Raw genomic sequence first — 25,447 nt, forward strand, 5'->3', positions numbered from 1 at the left:
TGAAAATTTTGAAAATTGATTTGTCACATGTGATGTGACGCAGTGGCCAAGAAGTTGTGTGATTCGCAGGTGAAATATATGTAAAAGTGACGTCACGGCCAGTCAATATTATGTCTATAATCTAGAGTAAGATTAAAGCCAACAAAACTTGCCTAAAAAAACTAGGCGAGTTCATAAATTCAATTCAAAAAATTTCTGATAGTATGTTGAAATAAAAGAATGGACCAATAGATGAATCTATTGGATCAATCGGTGGACTAATCGGCGAATTTAAGAACTCGTCTCTTCTGATTCAGTTGTCAAATATGTCAAATCGAGTGAACCTGAATCCGAAAAGTGAGGTTGTGTATAGAATAAAGTTATGTGATTTGATTTTATTTTGACTTATAGAAAACTCCAGCAAATGATTTGAGATTTATACAGCATAATGGCATATCGTCTCTTTAATAGTTGTAGGAAAATTGAAAATTTAGTGTGGAAAACATTCAAGCAGTGTAATGTACATACTTCACAGGTACTGAAAACTACTTTTCACTTGTGCAATATTTCATCAATATTTTTCACAGATAAACTTTTCATTGAAACAAGCAGTACTGAACGAATTCAGGATATTTTGTGAAAAGCCACCTAAAGGGTTCGAAAAGTATTTCAAACCAGGTGGTGCAAAGAATTTGAAAGAACCTGTGAAAGAAGGAAAAGCTGCAAAAGATACAAAACCGGAACAACCCAAAGAAGCACCTAAACCACCTCCTCCAAGTTCTACGGGTCCTAGTGGTTCGAAACCTTACGAACAATGGTCTTTTGGACTTTTTGGAGGAACAGGCAGGGGGTAAATATTGCTGTTTTCTTTTATAACACATAGTTTTTGATAATGCGAGGATCTGTGCTAGGTGTCGTACGTTAAAATGTGAAACCTCATTAATCGTTAGCTCGCACAAGTGTTTACTTGGAGGTTGCCATTCAATAGGGGGTTACAACCAGTTTATGAATTTATGAAAAACTCATTATAACACGTCCACAATGAGTAAACATAGTTCAACAATTGAACTAACATACCTGCATTAGGTAATGTAACATTGGTAACGAAAAGTAATGCAAGGTAAATTGGAAATTTTCAATTTTCTGCCTTGCGTCCTTACCTCTGACCTATCCAAAAGCCATCTTTGATGGATATGCCCCACTAACGTCATTTTTAATTTTCATTTTGAGATTTTTCATGTGTTAGCTGTATCATTACAAGTTAATTCTTTTAATGGAATGAATGATAATTGCCCAATGAAAAATGATTGTTTATTGTATATTTATTATGCATCCTACCAATAAAATTTTCAAAAAAGTCATTACTTTGTCACCAATTGCGAATTCTTTTCTACTTTACATACAGTAAATGAATTGTGTCAATTAAGGACAGGTAGTCAGTTTTTATTAATGTTCATGGCCTCTTCATTTCTATTGAAATTATTCCTGTGTTTCTGAATTAATATTGCCTCTCTCTATATTCTTGGATAGTGGTAAGGCTCTTTGGGGCCCTTAGCTGACATTGTTTCTCTAAATTCTCCCAATCTGGTCTATAACATTTGTAAAATAGGGAAGGCAAGTTTTTTTCTGCATGAGCTTAGCTGGGTTGCCAGTGTGGTTACTTTGGTGTTGTCCCTCCTGGAACGTATGGCCCGTTGAAGACATTCTTTGCGTTGTTGAGTTCCTCAGCAAAAATTCACAGATACATGGTGTTGTCTTGACAAATTGCAGCATTGTAGTTTCTGCGTTGAGAACAACTCAAGCACTTGGGCCGTTACCTAGTTGCTTGGACTACCGCAGTAGTAGACAAAATGTCAGGCATAAAACTCTGCAGACCACGGACAAAAAAAAACGAAAAGAAACTTTGACACAGTCATCTCCGTCTATGAAAGTTTACATTCAGTAAATTAACTATTTGAGAAAATAAAGAAGACGTGAAAAATTGAAGGCCTCATATTCAACTGCTAAAATTAAATATAGAAGATAAAGAATGAGGGAATCTTTTGTTTTTTTAATAATAATTTTGGTAAATTATTCAGACACTCTAACCAAAATAGAGTTTCATCAGAATGTAGATTTGAATTTTATCGAATTATCTAAAATATATAATGGATTCACGAGTTAATTCAATGCAAAACAGTGTCACTAGAAACAAAGTTTGAAGGCAGTATGGTTCAAAGTTCAAGTAAAACAGGGCTACACATACTTTTGCTCCAATGTTTTTTCTAAAAGACAGATTTATAAATATTTATTTAACTTTCGAATAATTGAACGGTTGGTTAGTTCGGGTGTTTTTGAGCAGCTAGATAATAATACATATTCAGTTTATAGCATTCAACATTGTCATACTATTTGTAGAGTTTTACAATTAAATCACTCAGAAATTGTTGAAGACTTGTCTCAATTCTCACGAAGGTTCCCTTGATGTATTAGAAAGCCACCCTAAATCATGAGTTTTAAGTCACAAGATCTTAATCAAAATTCCTTTCTGAATGTCAGGAGTGAAAACTTACGAGGTGTATAACCTAACAAATTTCATCTTGCGGGTAAGAATCAAGCCTAGATGAACAGATGGAGCGATTCAAATCCAATGAGAATCGCTACTTTTCCACAGGTATTGCTTGTATTTTGTCCTTTAAAAAAATGGAGGGAGAAAGTAGTTGGACGTTAGAGTAGTATAGACAAAGTTGTTAATAAGTACAATATGACGCATACATTTTTAAATTTCAAAGATATCAGTAAGAGTTCAATAGAAGATGAATATGTTAAAATTATTAGAATTGAATGCAGATAATCAAGTGTGATTGCAAGTTTTTAATAAAATTCAAAATATTTTGTGTTTCAAGTTATATACTTAATTCTAATAAAATTTCTAGTATGTTCTACTACCACTATCCCAGTCAATAGTATTTAAATCAGACAGATACATCACTTTCATTTAAATTGATTACAATATCTTCCATAAATACCTGATACAACTCAATGCTTTTTTGTATTTGTGATTTACGTGTAGAGTAAGTTTTAAAGAATTCATTTGCATATGATTATACTTTTTTAAGGTCAAAATCGGCATTTCAGCAATATGTGCTTCAGAGAGGCCTAAACAAGTTCTATTGGGTTCAAATCATTGTTATAAGATGGCAGTATTATAAATATCATGTTCACTATCACTAAGTATTTTATCAATTTCGTATATTTTAAATTTTGGTTTATTCAATCTTATAAGACTACATAAGTTCACTTTTGATATAGCATTTGCAAAAAAAAAATTGTGTTTTACAAGCCATTCTTTCCCACTGCCAAAAGTTGGATACTTTTTGCTTTCTACATTAGGATAAGGTGCATTATCTGTTACGAGAACACTCTTCTTCTTCAAATTAGAAATAAGCTTTTCCTTAAGCCGTTTTTTATAATTACATCAATTCATCTCATTGTTCTAATCACCAATTCTTGTTTGAGATTTGAACAATAATCAGGGTTATGGAACAAAAGCACGCTCACTGCTAGCATTAATAATAATCAGCTTTTGCACTTCAGAGGTTGGTTTCAAAAGATCTTCATTTGTGTCATCACTCCAAGCTTTTTCATGGGTATGTGTTGTATAAATTATGTTTTTTCCTTGTAATGGTTTATCGATTTCATTCACAATATTTTTCAATATCATTCAAAAACGTGTCTTTTTCAGCTGATTATCAGGTTTCTCTATCAAAACATTTTGATTTGTTTGATTTTTTCCATAAAAACCGTATTTTACGCAATTTTTTTCGTAAATTCAATAAAGAACCAGAGTAAACTTTAAACTTTATATGGATGATACCTAAAGCAGGCACACTCTTATTGGTTATTGTAAGAATAATTTTTCTGATTAATTCACTCGTAAACTACACCTTACGATTTGATCTTCACAAACTTTATTTTCAAAGAATGTATCACGACATGTTTTGCTACCACAGAAGCTTTTTCAGTAGTGAATGACATACTAAAGTTAATTCTATTATATACCCGACATAATCATAAGTGAAAGATACCCACTTAGGTACTTCTTCGATTATAATTACCTAAAGCATCTACTCAACTTTTATACCTAAGGTACATCCTCAAATTATGATTACCTAGAGCATATTATATCAATTCTACATCAATAATACAATGTCAGTGTCTAAGAAAATAAGTTCAGTAATGGTGATCTATTTAAATCCAATTGTCATTCAGTAAAATGTTTGAATTTTTGAGTTTATTAATTTCAATTGAATCCAAATAATTTAGCTTTAAACCTTTATTTTATATGTGTAAAATTTCAAAATCTAGGTTCAAGATATGATTTTCTTCTAGAAGATGATTTGAATTACTTGAACCTGTTTTCTCATTTACATAGCTCATATGATGTTCTTGGATGTGATTCCTAAATGTTCTGCCAGTTTGACCAATATATACCTGAGGACAAGTTCCACAATTTAATTAATATATTCCTGATTTCTCGAATTTGAATGTTTTGTCTTTATTCTTTTCAACTAACTTTCCCAACATATTACTTGTTCTATATGCAATTTTAATATCTTGTTTATGCAAAAATGAAATTTTATGAAAAAAGTGAGATTAATTATATCAAAATTTGTCTTTGAACTTGTTCCTTTTCTATTTCGGAATCTTGTAAATGATGCATTTTCGCCATTTTCTGGTGCAGAATCTTATGTCGCTAACTTACTTACATCGTTCTTGAACTTTGTTTAAATATTTTATAGGATCACCCACATGTGCCTCTTGCTGCATAAAATGTATGAATTTGCAATAATTTCTCTGCTTGACACAAACACCATACCAAAATACAGATTGCACTACCACAGTACAAATAACATCAAATTGATCTTACTTTCTCCTCTGGCTGTACTTGTGCCCTCTACCTACTGCAAGTACAGGGGTGTGCGAACTTCACCCTCAAGTTAAATTTTGCTAAGCTGTACATGAATGTTCCCATTGAAAATCAAGGTTTAATTTCTCACAACTTATCACTTATGACTTGAGAATTGAGACTGGTCAATGAATCCTATCAAATTTTCATTATAATAAAAATGAGAAACCTCTTCTTGAAAAGAAATAACGCTGTCAAATATTTGATTTTTTTAAATACATTATTAACAGAATTTGGTCTCATATTTTGGTATGTTATTTAAAAATTGTTGTTTTGTTTTCATTATGTTATGTGACAATCGTGAGTATTTGATTTTAGAATTGTATTAACGTTAATGCTAAATTTCAAGTTTTCAAGTGATTCATTCTGAATTTTATAATAATTGACTAACACATTATAGTGTTCTTCTTGCATTGAATTAGTTGATTTTGCTAAAGGATTTATTTATGTACGGTTTGCACGCTATTCATGGTTTATTCTAGAATTTCTGATTTTATCAATCATTTTATTGAAAACCAGAGCCCAAACACAACTCTTTTATGATTCAATACCAGATATTACTGTTTCGATCCGGTATGCTTAAAAACTTTTATTGAGAAATGATGAAGTTCATGATTACAATACGAGAAGAAATAACAGTTTTTACTTTAATGAAATTTGGAATGAATAGTATATTTTATAAAAGCTTAAACAAAATTAATAAACTACCACAATTTGTAAAAGAATCTAATTCAATAAATCAATTCAAGTCATCATTGAAGATGTATATTAGTGACAGCTCATTATGATATTTTTTTTTTTTTGTTGGTTTTTCTTTAATGTGATCTAACAGTCTAACCTAACAATCAATAAATATGTATGTATATTTTGTTTTCCATTGAATGTACTTTCAAATGTTCATTATATTTACATAGTTTATTAATGTTGTAAGATATTTATAAATTTGTAATTTTTTTGTATATTAGGCTTGCCTACTGAATAAATGAATAATCATCAGTGGTACCAAGAGGACAAGCCTTAGCGGAGAAGGGCGATGACATTTCCCCTCACAAAGACGCCATCTATGGGATTGACAGAGAACTTAATCTTTGAATGTCAAAAATCTGTCATCATAAGAGGAGATGTCATCGCCTTTCCTTAATGATTTTATTCTTAATGTAAAGATTGCTTCACTACAAGGTTTGTATTGTATAAGGTTTTTTCGTTAGTTTTATTCACATTCTTTTATGGTAAATATTGTTGAGTTGCAGAATGTTTTGAATAATTTATATAACTATTATTCCGTGAAATGTTTACTTGTTTAAGCTTGAACAGAACCAGAAAACTTTTTTCTCCAATGCAGCTTGTACCTGGTAAAGTTTGACTTTGTAGAAAGTATTTGCAAGAGTTTAATTATGTTTGGATGGTAGCAAACATGTCATTATACTTCATTCTAAAAATAAAAAATGAAACTTTCTATGTTTTTTACCACTTGTATTTGTCATATGCAGATGACACATCACTGGTTATATCAGATAAAATATATCAAAATCTACAAACCAAAGGTAACTTAATCCTGCAAAAAATAAACACCTGGTTCAAAGAAAATTCCCTACATTTGAATAAACAAAAAATACGTTTGATATGATTTCATGCTAGACAAAAAGAAATAGCCAGTTTCAACTTGAGAATTGAACATGATGAAATTTCTCCGTGCCCTACGGTGAAGTTTTTAGGTGTACACTTGGATGAATTTCTCAGCTGGAAAACTAATTGTGGAACAGTTGTATCAAAATTGAACTCCATGAATTATCTTCTGATAAACCTTCGTAATATTTTAGACCAGAAACAACTGATTATGCTGTATTATGATCAAGTTGAATCACGTCTTTGGTATGTTTCATAAGAAATGAAAATGTGCATTTTATTGATACCAGGTGCAAGACATACTTTCATATGCCATATTGTAAAAATGCACTGACTTACAATTCCCGCAATGTAATAGAGCTCAGATTATTTAATCTGCTACCACTTGAACTGAAAAACTCTAGTACTATCCACAGCTTCAAAATTACACTAAAGTCTTTCCTACTAGAGATAACCTATTACTCCCTTCAGGAAATTATTGAATAATAAAATGAAAAATTTAATGAATGTGTTACTCTTAGTAAATTATCTTATTAACATACTTTTAGTAGATTCACCTGTATGTAAGTATGTTTGTTTGCTTGTCAGTTTGTTCGTAACTCTCAAGCTCGGGATGTGTATTTGACAGAATTATCGACATTCGCGGGCAGATGGCGCTGTACGTAACTCTTTGATATAATTCGAACCCACTTTACATGTATTACTACATTTGAAAAAAGAATTTTTTTATTAACACGTGCGCCTGCTGCCTTATTTGTAATCCTCCTTTGCTGCTGCCTTTCTTGGGCTTGGTAGCCGATTTTCAGGTTCCCTCTCCGGAATCGGGAAATATCGATGGTCATTTTTCTAAACAATATACGGCTAATTGATCCCAAAGTTCAGATAAAATAAATATAGCTTAAAAACACGCTTTCAAAGAACATCGAAACTAAAAAGTAATTTTTTTAAAAAATAAACTTAAAACAATAACGAACGAAAAATACTAGTATTATTGTGAAAAAAGTGTGGACGCTTTGTGCCATATTTTTTGTATATCAAGCGCCCGTCGCTTTTTTTACAATAATACTAGTATTTTTCGTTCGTTATTGTTTTGAGCTTGTTTGAAAAAAATATTTTTATTTTTTCAGTTCGATGTTCTTTGAAAGCCTGTTTTTTAATTTTTTTAAACTATATTTATTTTTACACAGTGTACCTTTTTGATTGTCTCACAGGATAATAAAAATTATTATTATTATTATTAACTAACTTTACTGCAGTTTCGTCCTGCAAGGACATTTTCAATGGAATACAATAAACTCGTTTGAAAATGTACTTATAGGACGAAACTGCAGTAACATTAGTTACAAATACAAAGAAAGTTTCTCATTTTTCATAATGATCTCCCATCTCCCATCATGATTCTTAAAATTCATTTGATTTTTATTCAGAGGTAGCGGTGGTAAACCTTTTGGAGATAATGAGAGAGACAAATGGTACGTACTGGGAGCTGCAGCAGCTGTAGCATTTCTAGCAACTGTTACGATGTGGGAAATGGGATACAAAGAAATAGGCTGGAAGGAATTTGTACATAAGTAAGTTTGAATCCAAGAAGTAGACACGGCAATAATAATTGTTATTAAAATCATTTCAGCTATTTACAAAGAGGAGTTGTTGATAAATTAGAAGTTGTGAACAAGAAGTGGGTTCGGGTGAAACTTTTACCTGGTAATACAGTAGAAGGAGCTGTAAGTTTCTAACTATTTACTTCTACAAATTCCTCAAGAATGTTTTTCAGAATGTCATTTGGTTCAATATCGGGAGTGTAGATTCCTTTGAAAGAAACCTTGAAAATGCGCAGGTAGAAATGAACTTGGAGCCTGCTAATTTTGTACCTGTAATTTATAAGACTGAGATAGAAGCGGCTAGTCTCTCAGGATTGCTTCCAACTCTCCTCGTCATTGGATTTCTCATCTACATGATGAGAAGGTCAGCAGAAATGATGGGTGGAAAAAGAGGAAAGAGGGGAGGCGGCCTCTTTGGGGGAGTAATGGAAAGTACAGCTAAACTCATAAATTCAAATGATATTGGAGTTAAATTCAGGTAATTTGAGATCTAAGAATTCGTTTTACTTGAATAAACTTGAATTGGTTCGATTTCTCAAATTTAGCCAAACCTCAACGAAGCTAGTGCTTTATGCCTAACTTATCTTTCCAACGCATTTTTATTACCAATTTCAATTCTAAATACAACTTATTTCGCAAAAATTTAAAACACCAGAAAAAATTATGCCAAAAATGATGCAAAGTTGATACAGTTTTTTAAAAACATAAATATTTCACTTTATTTCTACAATATCAATGAAAAGTCAATAATTTATTCTTTACTGCACTTTTCAAACAGTTAAACTTTGATTTACTAATTACGAAAAATTACAACGAAATTAAACTAAGGGTACTGTGGAAACAATCGAACTGAACTGAATAAGCAAAATATTTTATTGTCATATGACATTTGTTGAATAACTCAAAATAGTGTTTATCAGTTTTAGATTTAAAATAGTTTATTCGTTGTCTAGTGTGTTGTTAAAAATGCTGAATCTTCAAGAGAAAATTGAAATCGTTTTAATATGCGGCGAGAATACCGGTCATCAACAAGTAGCTGATATTTTCAATGCCAGACATCCTGCAAGAAATATTCATCAGTCAACAGTTAGTAGGATAATAGCTAAGTTTAAATCTACTTGCTCGGTTGAGAGTAATTTTAGAAAAGCACATCAGCCTTCTAGACATACTGAAGAAGTGGAATTTGAAATATGTTTGGATGTCGTAGAACATAAAAAACAAGTATTCAAGATATTGCAGATAGAACAGATGTTAACCGAGAGAGTGTACGACGTATTTTACACAAAAATAAATTTACGCCTTATAAACCGAAATTTATCAATACATTAAAAGAAAGGGACTTCGATATGCGCTTGTATTTTTCTTCTTGGTTTCAAGGGGAAAAAGAAGAAAATTATCATTTTCCTTATCAAATTTTATGGACAGATGAAGCGACCTTCTCTTCAAATGGCGTTGTGAGCTCGCAAAACTGCAGGTGGTGGGCAAAAGAAAACCCACATTTCGTATTCGAATGTCGAGATCAATATTCGTTTAAGACGAATGTATGGTATGGCATATTAAACGATCAAATTATAGGACCATACTTTTTTAGACATAATTTAAATTCTGCGGACTACCTACACTTTGTGAATACCGAACTATCTGAAGTTTTGGATAATATGCCCCTTCAAGTAAGAAATGTTGTGTGGTATCAGTGTGATGGTGCACCTATTCATACTACAAGGGTGGTTAAAAAGCGTCTTTTGGAAGTATTTAGGGGCAAAGTAATCAGTCGCAATATGGAACACTTTTGGCCGCCTAGATTTCTTGTGGGGTTACTTAAAACAAAAAGTGTATAAGCAAAGACCTTTTCGAGATATAAACCATTTAGAGGCAGTTATTCGAGAATGTGTTGTAAGCACGAAACCCCGTAGTATAAAGAATGCAGTTAAAGATGTTTTAAAAAGGACAATTGATTGCATTGAACGTGGTGGAAGGCACACCGAAATGTGACCTTTTATTTTGTATTTCTGTTGGTATTTACATGGTTTAGGCATATGTTTCGATTTGATTTATGTTCTTAATTTAAATTATAACTTTATTTTAACAGATGTTTGTTAGAATTTTTTACGGTTTAGTTTTCTAGGCAACAAAATCTAAATTGATTTCTGAAGTAATTTTGTTCATTCATACCTCATAAAACATATTTAGTAAATGTGAAATTACTTTCGTATAATTCCTTCCCTTAGTTTAATTGCGTTGTAATTTTTCGTAATTAGTAAATCAAAGTTTAACTGTTTGAAAAGTGCAGTAAGGAATAAATTATTGACTTTTCATTGATATTGTTTTTTAATTATGCTTATGTATCAAGCTATTTCGCAAAAAGTAGAAATAAAGTGAAATATTTATCTGTTTTTAAACACTGTATCAACTTTGCATCATTTTTGGCATAATTTTTTCTGTTGTTTTAAATTTTTACGAAATAAGTTGTATTTAGAATTGCAATTGGTAATAAAAATGCGTTGGAAAGATAAGTTAGCCATAAAGCACTAACTTTGTTGAGGTTTGGCTAAATTTGAGAAATCGGCAAATGTCAAATTTTCGAAAAACTAAAAAAAAAACTAAATTTGTACTAGAGAGCTAAAAATTGGTATATGGGTAAAAAAAATGAAAAAACATTCATCTTTTCTCTTTACCGATTTTCGAAATTTCGAGCAATAACTGCTTTTCTGAACAGGGAAGAAAAATCAGTTGATCGGTCATATGCATGTCATTTTTAAAGCACAACCTAATGGAGATATCAAAAGTTGCTTGAAGAGATGAACAAAAAAAAATCCCATTTGATGCGGACTTTATGTGTGACATTGTATGTAAAACTTATATAAGATGAGTCCAACCATTAACACATATTTTGTATGCTGACAGACTTACATGATGTGAGTAAGTTTTACATATAAATTGTGTGTATTTCTAGATGGGTAAAAAATCCATTCTTTATTTGCAAGTGGCTATGAAAATGGTTTTGAAATCTAGGATAAAATGGTTAAGGCTTTCCAGGCTGAGGTTTTCAGTGTCACTATTTTTCGGGTTTAAAGGTCGTCGACCTAATCCAGGTACAGGTATTAGCACACCAAACTACCTGAGTCAACATAAATACGCTTTACGCAACTGTAATATCCAGTTATCGGAGATTAACTCAGGATGTATAAACCTCTGAAGAAGTTAGCCACTCACGCCAGCGAAACGTCAGGAAAAACTTCCAAAAATCGAAGTCCTTTAAACCCGAAAAATAATGATATTGAAAATCTAAGATACTTGTACCTAGGAACGTCTGAGTAGAAAGATTTGTCTTAGATGAAATAAAATACACCTTTGGTTCTTTATCAGATACATTATATTTTTTGCAAAAATAGTTATTTTTACTATTATTGATTGATTGGGTTTCAGAGATGTTGCTGGGTGTGAAGAAGCAAAAATAGAAATTATGGAATTTGTAAATTTTCTGAAGAATCCTCAACAATATATAGATCTTGGCGCTAAAATTCCTAAGGGGGCAATGCTCACAGGTACGTTGACGAAATAGTGAATAAAACTGTATTATTCTCCATTTTGAGATATTGATGAGCTGATAAATGTAAACAAGTTGACAGTATATGAATCAGATGAAAATGGCACAAGTTGAAGAGAAATTGATTGCACCCCAATAAAATATTACATTTCTAATATAAATTGATGGATGTAGCCGTTACTACGTGGCAGGACATCATCATGAAAAATGAGAAATGAAACTTTCTAATTTTCTATGTTTTTATCATTTTATTTGTAACTAACGTTACTGCATTTTCGTCCTATAAGGATATTATCAGATATAAATTATAGAATTTGAAGTAGATAATAACTGAAACAAGTTGAATTATAATAGAAAGAACCTAAGCCTTTTTATATGTTGGTAAGATGAATCGTACTGGTGCCATTGTATTAGGTTCCATTTTTTTTCTCGCACACAATTTCTCGCACAATTTTGAATTGGGGGAGATACATCATGTTTTATTTTAATTCTATTTTTGCCACTAACTCTGGTAAATTTGCTAAAGTTCGTTCTCATATATGAACCTCCAATCTGATCTCATCCTGGCTCTGACAACAGTTATGCCAATAAAAAAAAAGTCTAATACAAATGAGTAGAATAAGGATCAATTTCGAATTGACTACTTATCAAGAAAGCTGGAATATGCAATATTGCCTGTATTCTAGATTCTGCAAAATAACAAGTTTAACTATTCTCCACTAGATGTACCCGGGAAAATTTGTTATTAATTGAACTACCATTAAACAAAGATCTATGAAATTTTCATTTCACAAAGGATTTGGCCAATAAAAGTCTGTAACGCAGCTGTAGAAATGGTTTTAATTCCACCCGTTATTTCCATGCGTATGTTATCATGGGTTTAACCACCATGATGTAGAGCCATTACATCATGATAGGTTTATGTTTTCATTTCTTTCTGTAGGTGCGTTTGGACAGCATCCGCCTTTCTTTTTACTGTTTCTAGACGTTGGATCCAGGTCAACCTGGGATCTTGTATGACTTTTAGATATTTGACCTCACCCGACAGATTTATCTTTTCACGTTAAAGTTTCAGAGGTCCTAGACCCTCTGTTATGGTCCTCTTGGTGAATGCTAGTATGATTAATTTCGTTTGGCTTATGTTTAGCCCTTCTCGGTCCATTTACTTATAATATGCTGCGTGCGTCCCTTCACTATTATATATTATATTTGCCCTGGACTAGGATGACTAAGTTGTCTACATAAATCAGTACTTTGTGCCCATTATGGTGTAGAAGGCGTTGTAACTCGTCCATTACAAGGTTCCATAAGAGTGGGGACAACCCACTTCATCTCCTGAAGAGGCCAACGTGGTTGGTGAAACGGGTGTCTAGAAGATTATTGCAGTTCTGGTAATTGGGAAAAGTGCTTGTTTTTTAGATTTTCATATAGTTGAAATTCGGCTGAAACTATGTTTACTATTTTTCTCCTGAGAAAGGCAAATTGCTATTCCTTTGTCATTGCCAAGTCACTGTTCACAATTAAGCCCTAATCCATTCCATGCTTATATTACCCCATTCATAATATTGTTGAATAACTATAATAATTTATTCTCGTATCAGTGCCCAGAGAAAGAGAGAGAGATAGAGACAGAGAGAAAGACGATTTTATTCTGTTGATAACAATATGTGAAATCAAAACATTTGGTATTTACAAAACTCTTTCTTGTAGGACCTCCTGGTACTGGTAAAACTCTACTAGCCAAGGCGACCGCTGGGGAAGCCAACGTGCCTTTCATCACAGTATCCGGTTCGGAATTTCTCGAAATGTTCGTCGGTGTTGGTCCGTCCAGAGTGAGAGACCTCTTTTCTATGGCTAGAAAACATGCCCCTTGCATACTATTCATAGATGAAATCGATGCAGTTGGCCGGAAAAGAGGCGGTAGAAGTTTTGGAGGTCATTCCGAACAGGAAAACACACTCAACCAGCTTCTGGTCGAGATGGATGGGTTCAATACCACAACTAATGTCGTAGTTCTAGCCGCTACTAACAGAGTAGATATCTTAGACAAAGCTTTGCTTCGACCTGGGCGATTCGACAGACAAATATTCGTGCCAGCTCCCGATATCAAAGGCAGAGCTAGTATTTTCAAGGTACATCTGGGACCACTAAAGACGCTCCTCGACAAAACCGATTTGGCTAGGAAGATGGCGGCTTTAACGCCTGGCTTCACTGGCGCTGATATCGCTAACGTTTGCAACGAAGCTGCGCTCATAGCCGCCCGAGATTTGAACGATTCGATTAATATGAAGCACTTCGAACAAGCCATTGAACGAGTTGTAGCAGGAATGGAGAAGAAAACGAACGTTTTGTCGCCCGAGGAAAAAAAGACAGTAGCCTACCACGAGGCTGGACACGCAGTTGCTGGGTGGTTTTTACAGCATGCCGATCCACTTCTCAAGGTGTCGATCATACCAAGAGGGAAAGGGTTGGGCTACGCACAGTACTTGCCTAAGGATCAGTATTTGTATACTAAAGAGCAACTGTTCGACCGAATGTGCATGACTCTAGGAGGTAGAGTGTCGGAGGAGCTTTTCTTTGGAAGGATAACAACAGGCGCTCAGGATGATTTGAAGAAGGTGACGCAGAGCGCGTATGCGCAAGTAGTACATTACGGTATGAACGCGAAGGTTGGCAATGTGAGTTTTGATATGCCTCGCGAAGGAGAGATGATGCTGGAGAAACCTTATTCAGAAAGCACAGCTCAGTTGATCGACGTTGAGGTTAGGAAATTAATTGATAATGCGCACAAACGGACAACGCAGTTGCTCACAGAGCGTAAAGATCTAGTCGCTAAGGTAGCGGAGAGGTTGTTGAAGCAAGAAATTATCAGTAGAGATGACATGATCGAATTGTTGGGAAAGAGACCATTCCCTGAGAAGTCGACCTACGAGGAGTTTGTTGAAGGAACTGGTTCTTTCGAAGAGGATACAACACTGCCTGAAGGTTTGAAGGAGTGGAATAAAGAGAAATGTAGGGAGAATCCAGTCACTACACAACCTCCACAAGTTTAGGTACTGTTTTGCTTGTTTCCCTCTGTAGTCGTAATGTAAAGTATTTTAACTAGGCATTTCATAATTTTCATCAAGTGTGATATAAACAATAAACATTGCGAATGTACTATTTTCTATAAGAGTTTTATTATTCATTATCTCATAAGACTTCAAGTCTTGAATTGTTGAATATATGAGGAACTTTTGTTGGAGGGACTTTTATTAATTTTTCATCAGGTACCATTAAATTGCTCTTTACGTTGTCTTTGTTGTTTTTTCTATAGATATTAGGAAAATATTCATTTCCTCCATCATACAATTATGAAATAACTCAGATCCTTATTTTATAACCAGCAATAGTAATTTTGGTAACCCTGTATTTATTTGATTGGGTGGAATAAATGGGGATATACAGTACAGTATTTGTCTAAGGATCAGTACCTGTTCATCAAAGACAGCTTTTTGGATGAATTTGCATGACTCTAGGTAATAGATGTCGACAATTTTGTCTATTAACATTGCCATTCAGAAAAAACTGAACGCTGAAACAGATGATTAACAGAAGATTAGGGATGGTATTGATTCGATGAGACATGATTTCACAAAACTCTATTCTTCTATCATAATCATCTTCGTAGAGCTCTTGAAGAATTTGCATTTGAGCTCGTGGGCTCTGCAGTAAATGTTCCCAAATCTTCAATTTGATATGCTTCATTCAGTACTCTGGGGTTATTTCTGTTTTTATTTGTCACTGAACCAGTTTTGTAAAACTTATTCACCAAATGAAGCACATACCGGTGACTCAAATTATAATTTTGATGCCTTTCATTAAAAAGACATGCCGCCTTTCCTGCGCACTTTCCAACTTCTCCATAAATTACAATCATTTCAATTCTGTTTCGAAGAATGTAAACCATTTTTACACTTTTGTTCACAGCTAAACAGGTACAACTATATGCACAATACTACCACAACGTTCAAATTTGCGAACCAATTTATTGTCTGAAAACAGAAACTTTTTACAGCAGAAGTAGCAAAAAAGGACGGTTATCTGTACAGTTTCTGCGATGATAATTAAAAATTCAGCATACACTAGATGCAACTTACTTTTTGATGTGAATTAATTGGAGCTAATGACTAATGCTACTCCTAATAAAGGGTTGGAAAGGTACCATCTAATATTCTTACCAGTTCTGGTCAAACCATGCATCTCAGTATAGGCGTACTAATATTTACTTCTGATAGCTTAGCACGTTATTTTTCGGAAAATGCCCATAAAAAAATAGTAAGTCAGGGTACCATTGGAAGAGATATTGAATGCCAATCAAAATGATGTGCCACTTTGACCCCCCGTTCCAATTTAAAATTTTGAGGGTAACATCTACCACTCCTAGTGAGTTGAACCACGAGGGCTACAAATACAAATTAACCTGTTTTTTCGATTCCTTATATTGTTTACTGGAAGGAAACTATTAAGCGTGGGAAGTTTTCAAATTGACATTATTTATATATCATTTTCACGCTTCCAATGTTTTCATCTACATTTATTATTTTTATAAGTCAACCACGCTCTTATCTTTGAATCTTTTTGATACTCATTCCCTCCTTCTATTTTTATTCATCAGTCTGCATCGCCGATGACAGCCGACAAAACAACCGCCATCACTATCATTAGTTCACATTCATTTTGAACATCTCACGTCGAGGTTAAGGACAAAACCTACCACACCCAAGAAGGTTCAATTCTCATCGATCTTATGTTAGGAACCACACGTTGAAAGGTAAAACCTCGTTAGTCCTTAGCTCGCACAAGTTTCGACTTTTGAGAGTTGTCGTTCGTAGGGGAGCGACAGCTGCTTAACGGAAAAACAGATTTTAAACAGATTTTTTCAAAATTTCAATTTCTCGCAGCTGCCAATGACCACTGGAAGCACGTGACTAGTGCGTGACAAGGGAGCTCAGGAGTGAAGTCCTAAGGAGGCTCGAGGAGTGAGGCTGAGCCCCAAGGGGGCCCACACTCTTTGAATCTCTCTAATACTCATTTCATCCTTTTCTGTATCGATTCGCGCTACTCTCCTACCCACTAAAGTCTCTCTGAAATACTTACCAAAGACGGGCGACCGTGAAGTGGTCTCGAACTCGCTTTGTTCCCCTACTGATTTGAATTTCTCGCTGTACGCGCGGTAGCTTCTCATTGGTCAGATGGGTGATGACGAACAGTGGAAGAGTGGAAGTGTTTCAGAGAGAAAATTTAGTGAGTGGGAGAAAGAAACGTGTGACATATTTGATGCAAAGAAGAATGGAATGATTATCGGAGGGATTCAAAGAGCGTTAGCTTCCTTGGAACTTTGCCTCGCCGCCCTGACCTTAGGGCTTCACGCCTGAGCCCCCTTGTGACGCACCAGTTACGTGGTCCTAGTGGTCATCGGCAGCTGAGCGACATTAAATTAAAAAAACCACTGATTGATAGGGCCTCTTAATAAAAAAATCTTCAGTTGATTTTCGAAAGTCGGTACATTTTATAACGCCTTACAGGTAGACAATGATGAAAGACAATTGAGGAAAGTTCTGTTTTGTTATGAACTAAACAAACTGTAAAATGAATATACCATACAGTCACAACATTTTGTTCGTGAGGAACAAAGGCCTACAATAATCTCGCCGCCTGCTGTTACAGAGAAATCTTAATGCAGAATAAGGAGGACAAAGGATATATCTGCAGACGAAGGTTACATCTCATCAACGACTGACTAGCGAGCTACATGTAAACTTGTATTTATATTTCAGAGGTTGGTGGGGATGTAGGTGGGACTCACTCCTGATTGGTTCGCACGGGTCGTTCTGATTGGTACACAGATTGTTCTGATTGGCTTTCGTTGTTGACAGGTATGCTACTGCTGGATTGCCGATCGGAGTTGTATTTTAGAGCCTGGCTTCTATCGACACGTATACCTTCTTTGAGATGCTTAAATAGCTCAATGGCCTCCCTATTAAGTCATGTGTGGTAAAGCGTTTAATTAAATAGGGCAGTAGTTTTTTCGTATTTTATAAAATGTTTTTTTTCTACTGGGACATGTTCTACAATTGCGGAATTTCTCCGGTTGTATGAGACGCCAGCTACTCTTGTGTTCTTGTAACCTGGTGTTGATGTTACGTTTGGTAATTCCGATGCAAACTGAGCCACAGGAACAGGGAATGCTATAGATCGCGGCAGATGTCAGACCCTTTTTTTGTAGAGTGTAGTTGATTGGATTGATGTTGTGACGTTGGAACAGTGTTGTGATGCAGTCCGTGACTTTGTTAATGTGCCTGTTGGGCCTGTTGAGAAGCCAAAATTCTTCAAGAAGACATGGTTCACTATCCACAGCTAATTGTGTGCACAAGCAAAAATTTCTATATCACCACCCCTTTGGATTCCTAGCGATCGTCAACATGTTGCCGGGCACTTCAGCGAGAGTAAAGTTCAAGATCTTTCGATTTGAAGTCAGACTATGGTGATTTTACTCGTATGGGTTACTGTGTGCATGATGGTTCTTTGTGATTGGCGGGAGTTTGTCACGGGCAAAGAGTGTGTGTATGTGTGACAGCGACAGGTTTTGTCGGCCTGTGTTTGACCCACTCTCGAAATCTAGGTTGTTGTTCCGGTTAAGTGGCACCTGGGAATCTCGTAGCGCGGTTCGACAGCATCCGGATTGGTTTGAAGATGGCTTTGGTGTGATTTTGTGAGATGATATCCACATACTTGGAGCTAACATTTATAAACCTATGGATCTGGAGTTCATATGTTTCCACGCACCGACTTCAGGCAACGGACGCATACACGATGATGGGAAGTAGAATGGTCTTGATTAGAAGCAGCTCTGGACGGAATACTACGACCGACAACTGGTTTACCAGTATAACCGTTATTAGTCGCTCCGCTCTATGAAACTAACATTGCTGGGTACAATCCGTAAGAATAAAAGAGAGTTACAACGCGACCTACTGAATCTAGTATGTTTGCTTTTCGTGAACATGTAACGCTGGTTTCCTACAAACCCAATAAGAATGTAGTATTAGTATTCATGACAACATTGACCCGATTACAGGAAAATCAAATGATTATGGAAACAGCGGCCACTGGTCAGAGGAGGCAAGGGAGGCTTAGCCTCCCAATAAAATTTGAGGCTATTCATCGCACTAAATTAAAATATATTGACAAATAATTATGATTATTTTTATTTAAATGCTTGGGTATCATTACTTTACCATTAATTTTCAATATAAATACATAATATGCCCGAAAAAACACTATCACTCACTACGTAGTACGTACCACACTTTATTATGCACCAACAAACCTCAAACGCACCGCCCATGAACGAATAACGAATAAATCATCAACCCGAAATAATAAATGCCATACGTTGCAAGGGAGCCAAGCCTCCTACCGCTTTAAAAAACACAAGCTTCGCGAGACCAATCCAACCAGAGACATACGTCCCAATTTGTAATTTCAGTAGCGTTTAGAGGAGGCTATCCTCCAGTTGGTCTCCGTTAGTGTATGACTGCGTTTGTTTTTTATTCAATTATTCGGACGGGATACCGTGACTGACCAGGACTGAAAACTATTTCGGTAAATCGTTTTAGTGTTTCTTGATAATATTTGTTATTTGAGTATAAAACAGGCAGTAGCAGTGCTTTTTGGTAATATTTTTAATGTGTTTTTAAAGTGTTTTCTTTCTATTTCAAGGTGTTTTCAGGTTTTCACTTTTCGGTAAGTTTTTTCCATTTATTATGGATAAGTTGAACGAATTTAAAAAATCTGACGATATAGTCGACTGGTTGCTGACAAATAATTTCAAGTCTTTATCTTATGATAATACATTTTACATTATTAAAACTCTGGGAAGGTCTCAACCAAATTTGATTTCAATTAAAGCGTCGGATAATCGACAAAATCGAGGATTTAATATTAGTTGGTACGATAAATGCGATTGGTTAACCAGCTCTATTAAACGAGAAAAATTTTTTGTTGGCCCTGTGTTTTATTTTCCGTACAAACCGAATACCAAACGTGGTCTAAAATAGGATAGGTACTCCGATTTATAAAATTTACCTCGTTCTACAGAAAGACATTTTAAATCTAAGGAGCATATATTTTCGGCTTGTAAATTAAAATTGTTTAGCAAACAAAATATAGCAACAGCTTTAGATACAGCTCAAAAAGAGGCCATAATTTCTTTAAATAATCAGGTTAGGGAAAATTGGTCGAAATTAAAAAGACTTATCGATATTACGATTTATTTGGGTTCCCAAGAATTAGCTTTTCGCGGACACGATGAAACCGAAGATTCGATTAATCGCGGCAATTACAAGGAACTTTTAATGTTATGGAGCAAATATGATTCACAATTTGGCACTTTTTGGCACACTTAAAACCATCCAAAATGAGTTTATAGACAGTGTGGCATATATTATTAAGGAAAATATAAGCAAGCAGATTGAAAGTGTTTCTTTTTTTGCATGGGAAATTGATGAAACTACCGATATTACCTGTACATCACAACTTTCAATCGTTTTTAGATATGTCAAAGATGGTAATGTGGTAGAATGTAGAATGACTTAATCGTAATGTACAGCGACCCACAAATGTTTCAAAATTGCAAGTCTCCTTCAGATTTATTGAGTTTTATGTTTAAAAATGAAAAATTAAAAATGATTTATATTAGATAACTCAAAGACAACCCTTTTTCCTTGTTTTTGTTTTTTTAATGGTCAGTTTTATACGTATAATTTTCGGCAATACACAATTTTTGTTTGTATTTATGCAAATATTACGTATTTTGCTTTAAATAGGTGCGGGCCAAAAAAATTTTCGAGCCTCCGGCGGGCTTTTCTGTGTGTATATAGTCTTTATGACTTTAGCCTCCCCTGTTCTCCAATGCACGAGCTGTCACTGTATGGAAAATAATAATACGGGTGACTTTGTGCTTCTTGTGATTGTGCAAAAAATACCCGAAACTGGACTATGGTCGTATTTTATTGTTTGCTAAATTTTGTTGGCATCAATACAATGGTGAATCACAAGTTTAACAGTCCCAATAATATGAGAAGAGAGTTTTTGCGAACGAAATTTGTCTTTTCAATTAGTAGACAATCATTTACGTCAACAGGCTCAAATGACTTATTTGCCAAGACAGATATCATCATATATGAGGAACCAAAACAACGTCTAGCAGCAGTATCTGAATGAAAACAATGTTCCTAGACGAGGTCGTTGTGGTTTTAGGGACCGAAAAAAAAATCGACCTACCAATTACTCTTGCATAAGGTGCGAAAAATATACAGTGTGGTCCACTAAGTCTGCAACAAAAGGGGAAACTTTTTTATTATCGATTTCTCAGAAAATTTTATTCCTGACAAAAGTTGGTGCATGTTCCAAAACTATACCAAGTGTACCTGAAATGGCTTTATGACAAACACCATAAAGGATAGGCCAAAAAATATATAGTTCGTTCAAGAGTAAAGTACCCTTATTTCAAAAAATATAGAAATATGTTGAAGAGAAAGGTTGCTAAGAATTGAAAGTTATGTTCAGATACGAAGTCATGGCCTGCTATTCGTTTTTTTTTCTTTTGGAAAATTTTGAATTACCCCCGTATGATACATATTTTTACTATTTTGATGTAATATGTATTTGAAGTAGCCATAATCAAATCAGTTTGGAGTATTTTTCACCTAATTAATGTGTATTTGTAAAATTTACTTTTTAACGAGGCAAATACTTTACTAACTAAATGTTCATATAAATAAACTGTCAATAGAAGTATAAAATTGCTTTTATTCTGACAACAATGCCTCAACTAGAACAGATATTAAAAAACAATCCAAAATCTATCGCGGATAGCCATGAACAAAAAACACATACGCCCTAAAACAATACTGTAGTTTGATAGTGTGGCTTCTTAAAACTTGCCTGTAAAACGTTTTCATATTTGTCCTTAATTAAAAATGCCTCGCCCAGTATTATTAACGTTAACTGAAAAGGCAGAATTAGTTTTAATCTGTGGTGATGGTTATAAAACAATGCGCGAAACTGCAAATATTTTCAACGAGTGGCATCCAGACAAACAAATTTGCTATTCAAGTGTAAGTAGAATTTTAAAGAATTTCAAACAGACCGGCTCACTAGAATATAAACATAATACGAAGCATACGAAACCTGTATGCACAGAAGAAAACCAGCTTGACGAACTTCAAGCAGTAGTAGAAATTCCTAGAAGGTCCACCCAAGAAATTAGGGATATTATACCGGCATAAAAAACCTCTGTGAAGCGTATTCCCAAGAAACATAAGTACCATGTTTACAAACCTACATTCATTTGTACATTTCAAGAAAGAAACTGTGATGTGAGATATGATTTTTCCATGTGGATTCAGAGTGAAATAGAAGAACAACGAGATTTTCACTAGTTCGGACTTCCATTGTCTACTATATAAAATGATTTGAAATCCCTGAAACAACTAAAAAAAAGAAGAATTAAAAATGAGATAGCTGAAAATAATAATTATATTAACCAAAATAAACCTGAAATGAAATAATAGTGAAATAAAATACAAGTAAAAATAGAACAATTGAATAAATAAAAATAAAGAAATGAAAAAAGAAAGAAAATAAAAATAAAAAGTGAAGAGATTCCAAGTCACGTTAGTTCATGACGTTTCGATTGTTAGTATCTGCAATCGTTTTCGGGTGATGACTGGACTGATTCCTCCGAGAGATGACTATTTATAGGTCGTTCGAGTACTTTCACTTATCCCCGCTTTCCATTTCCCGCTTCACTGGTTCCGTGGGAGATGACCGTTTTGGCGAGAGTTGGACATTTTTCGCTTGATGAATATGTTGCGTATTTCTACGCTGGCTTGGCTGAATACGTTGTTGGACAACATGTATGCGGCTTCCTTGAATTTTCTCCTTAACCAATGTTCCTCTCTGTGCAGGATCTCAGCTTGGGACCACTCGATGTTGTGTTGATGGCTCCAAACATGGTCTGCTATTCCTGATTTGCTGGTTTCCCCTCGCTGTGTGTGTTTCTTGTGCTCGGCAATACATTCAATGGCCTCTTAGTTTCGCCAATATAGGATTTTCCGCACTTACAGGGTATCCGGTAAATGCAATTCTTGGCCTGGTTTTCGTGAGGCTGCTACGGATAGTGTTACCGGATCTGAAGCAGGTTCTGATGTTGTACTTGGAACTAATTCTTCTTATCCTCTCCGATAATCCTCTGATGTAGGGAAGTGCAAGCACTGGTTGTGAAGGCTTCTCTTCCTTGTGAGGCTCCTGCTGTCTTCTAGCCAAAGTCTTTTCTACCATCGCTTTGGAGTAGCCATTCCGTTGAAGATCATTTTTGATGATGTCTAGTTCCTTCTCGAGACCTTCCTTCGTATTACAGAGCCCAAAAGCACGGTCTAATAGAGTCTTGATGATTCCTCTTTAAGTCGATTGATGGTGGTTGGATTCGTGGTTCAGATACTGTCTTTTTTTCTTTCTTTTTTCATTTCTTTATTTTTATTTATTCAATTGTTCTATTTTTACTTGTATTTTATTTCACTATTATTTCATTTCAGGTTTATTTTGGTTAATATAATCATTATTTTTAGCTATCTCATTTTTAATTCTTCTTTTTTTTTTAGTTGTTTCAGGGATTTCAAATCATTTCATATAGTAGACAATGGAAGTCCGAACTAGTGAAATTCATCATGAAACATTGTCAATCACCTTCAAACAAACGAGATTTTCCTCGATGTATTCTATTTGGAGATGAATCCTCTTTTACAACAAATGAGGTTCTATCATCACAAAATTGCAGATGGTGGTCAGATGTCAATCACGCACGGAGTCAACAACAGAAGCCAAGCGCACATTTGTGGTTCCAGTTAGATATGTTAGATGTAGCCTGAGAATTCTAGGTCTTCTATATATATATATATATATATATATATATATATATATATATATATATATATATATATAGAAGGTGTTACACCTCTCGAAGCGAAGCAGTAACTCGTCTTGATAATGCCATCTGAGATGATGGCGAAACGTCGACTATCGAATAGTACACAACGGATGAACACCCGGAAAAACAACACATCATATATATATATATATATATATATATATATATATATATATATATATAATCGATCGCTTCAAAAACACTTCACTAACTTTCTTCGAAAGCTTCTGAAAATTCCTCTTCTATATTCTCCGTTTCACTATCACTGTCGTCATTTAAACAATAATGAATTTATTAACACCATTGATATGGAAGTGTCCAATCTCCATATATATACTTCTTCTTCAACTAGCTCTATCACCTTCTTATCAAATTTTGAAAAAATATTTTTACGCCCGATGCTTTGTTTCAATTTTCCCCAAATCAACTCGATAGGATTGAAAACACAAAAATAGGGGGAAGTATCAATATGGTGTGTCCATACTTTTCAGCAATACTCTCAAGGGCATACACTTTTTCGAATGTTTTTGTCTGTAAAACTTCAAGTACTTAGTTTTTGGTATAGTTATTTTCAAAATACAAATTGTCATCCATTAAAAAACTTTATATTTCATCTTTCCTCGAATTTTTATTCGGTACTTTGATGAGCTGTCGCGAATGATAGGAAGCGTTGTCAAGAACTATTACACTATTCGCTTCCAAATTTGGGAAAAATGTGTTTTCAAACCATTTCTCAAAAATATTAGCTCCCATGTTTTTATGATAGTCAACATTGCAGTCCTCAATTTTTTTTCCACATAATTTCAAAGAATTCGGAACCCATCCTTTACTTCCTTCGCAATGCACAATGATTAGTCGCGATTCTTAGTTTGCAGGCATGTTAGGCGTACACATTCTCAAACAATAAATCTACCATTTCGTAACTGTGTCGTGAGTGTCATACCAAGTTTCGTCCAAATAGAAAATTTGCCGTTGTTCTTGTCTATATTTAGTTATTTGTTCTAAGTATTTGTTACGCAATTCCACTATTCTTCTGCTTTTTATGACTGATTGACGTTTGTTTATTATTTTGAATCTAAATCCTAGTTTCTTTATCCAATTCTGAAGAGTTTTGTCACAGCAGCTCACGTTATGGCCGGAAGTATTCAATTTCTTTTTTATGATTTTATTTGTAGGAATCTCATTGCTTTCGTAACAGTCGTATATGGTTTTTTATTGGTTTTATTAGATGAACATGTAAAGGTTTTGGTAATCCCGCATCAAATCGCGTCTTGTGTTCTTAAGGTTTGTTTTTGACTATTTTACGTACAGTCGAGAAAGGAATTTAGGTCAAATCTGATGTTGTTTGTAATAGTTTTTTTCCCTCGAAACCAAACTTGATATGTAGATTCTTATATACATTGAAACATACTCTCTGTGTTTCAATATTCAAATGCACCCGAATCTTATTCACTGGTATCTCTTTTTCGCATCGTTCACCAGCGCTATTGGAATCACTACACAGGAAAAAGTCTGCGTTGTTATCACACTCGTTATTACTATTAGTACTTGTCCAAGGACGCCACATTTTAAAGAAATAACAAAAATTTCAATTAATTATAACTTCACCAATATCGAATTTCAACACTCAAATCGCTATCAGTTCCTGAACTGAACATTGACAACACGACGGCTCGTCACCGTAACATGACTTCAAATTTAATTTTATGGCT

General features: G+C 34.4%; 1 protein-coding gene across 1 annotated transcript; it reads left to right on the forward strand.

Moving 5' to 3' along the window:
* The first annotated feature begins 305 nt into the window (after positions 1 to 305).
* Positions 306 to 14,997, forward strand: Afg3l2 (AFG3 like matrix AAA peptidase subunit 2). Its single transcript, XM_023167364.2, has 7 exons — positions 306 to 514; positions 567 to 829; positions 7,981 to 8,124; positions 8,184 to 8,277; positions 8,328 to 8,632; positions 11,581 to 11,699; positions 13,412 to 14,997. Exons 1-7 carry the CDS (start codon positions 428 to 430, stop codon positions 14,752 to 14,754), a joined length of 2,355 nt encoding a protein of 784 aa, XP_023023132.2. The 5' UTR covers positions 306 to 427; the 3' UTR covers positions 14,755 to 14,997.
* Positions 14,998 to 25,447: the final 10,450 nt, after the last annotated feature.

This window comes from Leptinotarsa decemlineata, unplaced genomic scaffold (assembly GCF_025532065.1).
Source record: "Leptinotarsa decemlineata unplaced genomic scaffold, Ldec_3_MD MMD2_tig00026328_RagTag_RagTag, whole genome shotgun sequence".
Taxonomy (NCBI): domain Eukaryota; kingdom Metazoa; phylum Arthropoda; class Insecta; order Coleoptera; family Chrysomelidae; genus Leptinotarsa; species Leptinotarsa decemlineata.

Excerpts from the sequence above, each read along its gene's own strand:
- Afg3l2 (XM_023167364.2), top strand. The coding sequence starts at position 428 with ATGGCATATCGTCTCTTTAATAGTTGTAGGAAAATTGAAAATTTAGTG. Across the intron at positions 8,633-11,580 it reads GATATTGGAGTTAAATTCAG|AGATGTTGCTGGGTGTGAAG; the intron begins GTAATTTGAGAT and ends ATTGGGTTTCAG. Across the intron at positions 11,700-13,411 it reads TAAGGGGGCAATGCTCACAG|GACCTCCTGGTACTGGTAAA; the intron begins GTACGTTGACGA and ends TCTTTCTTGTAG.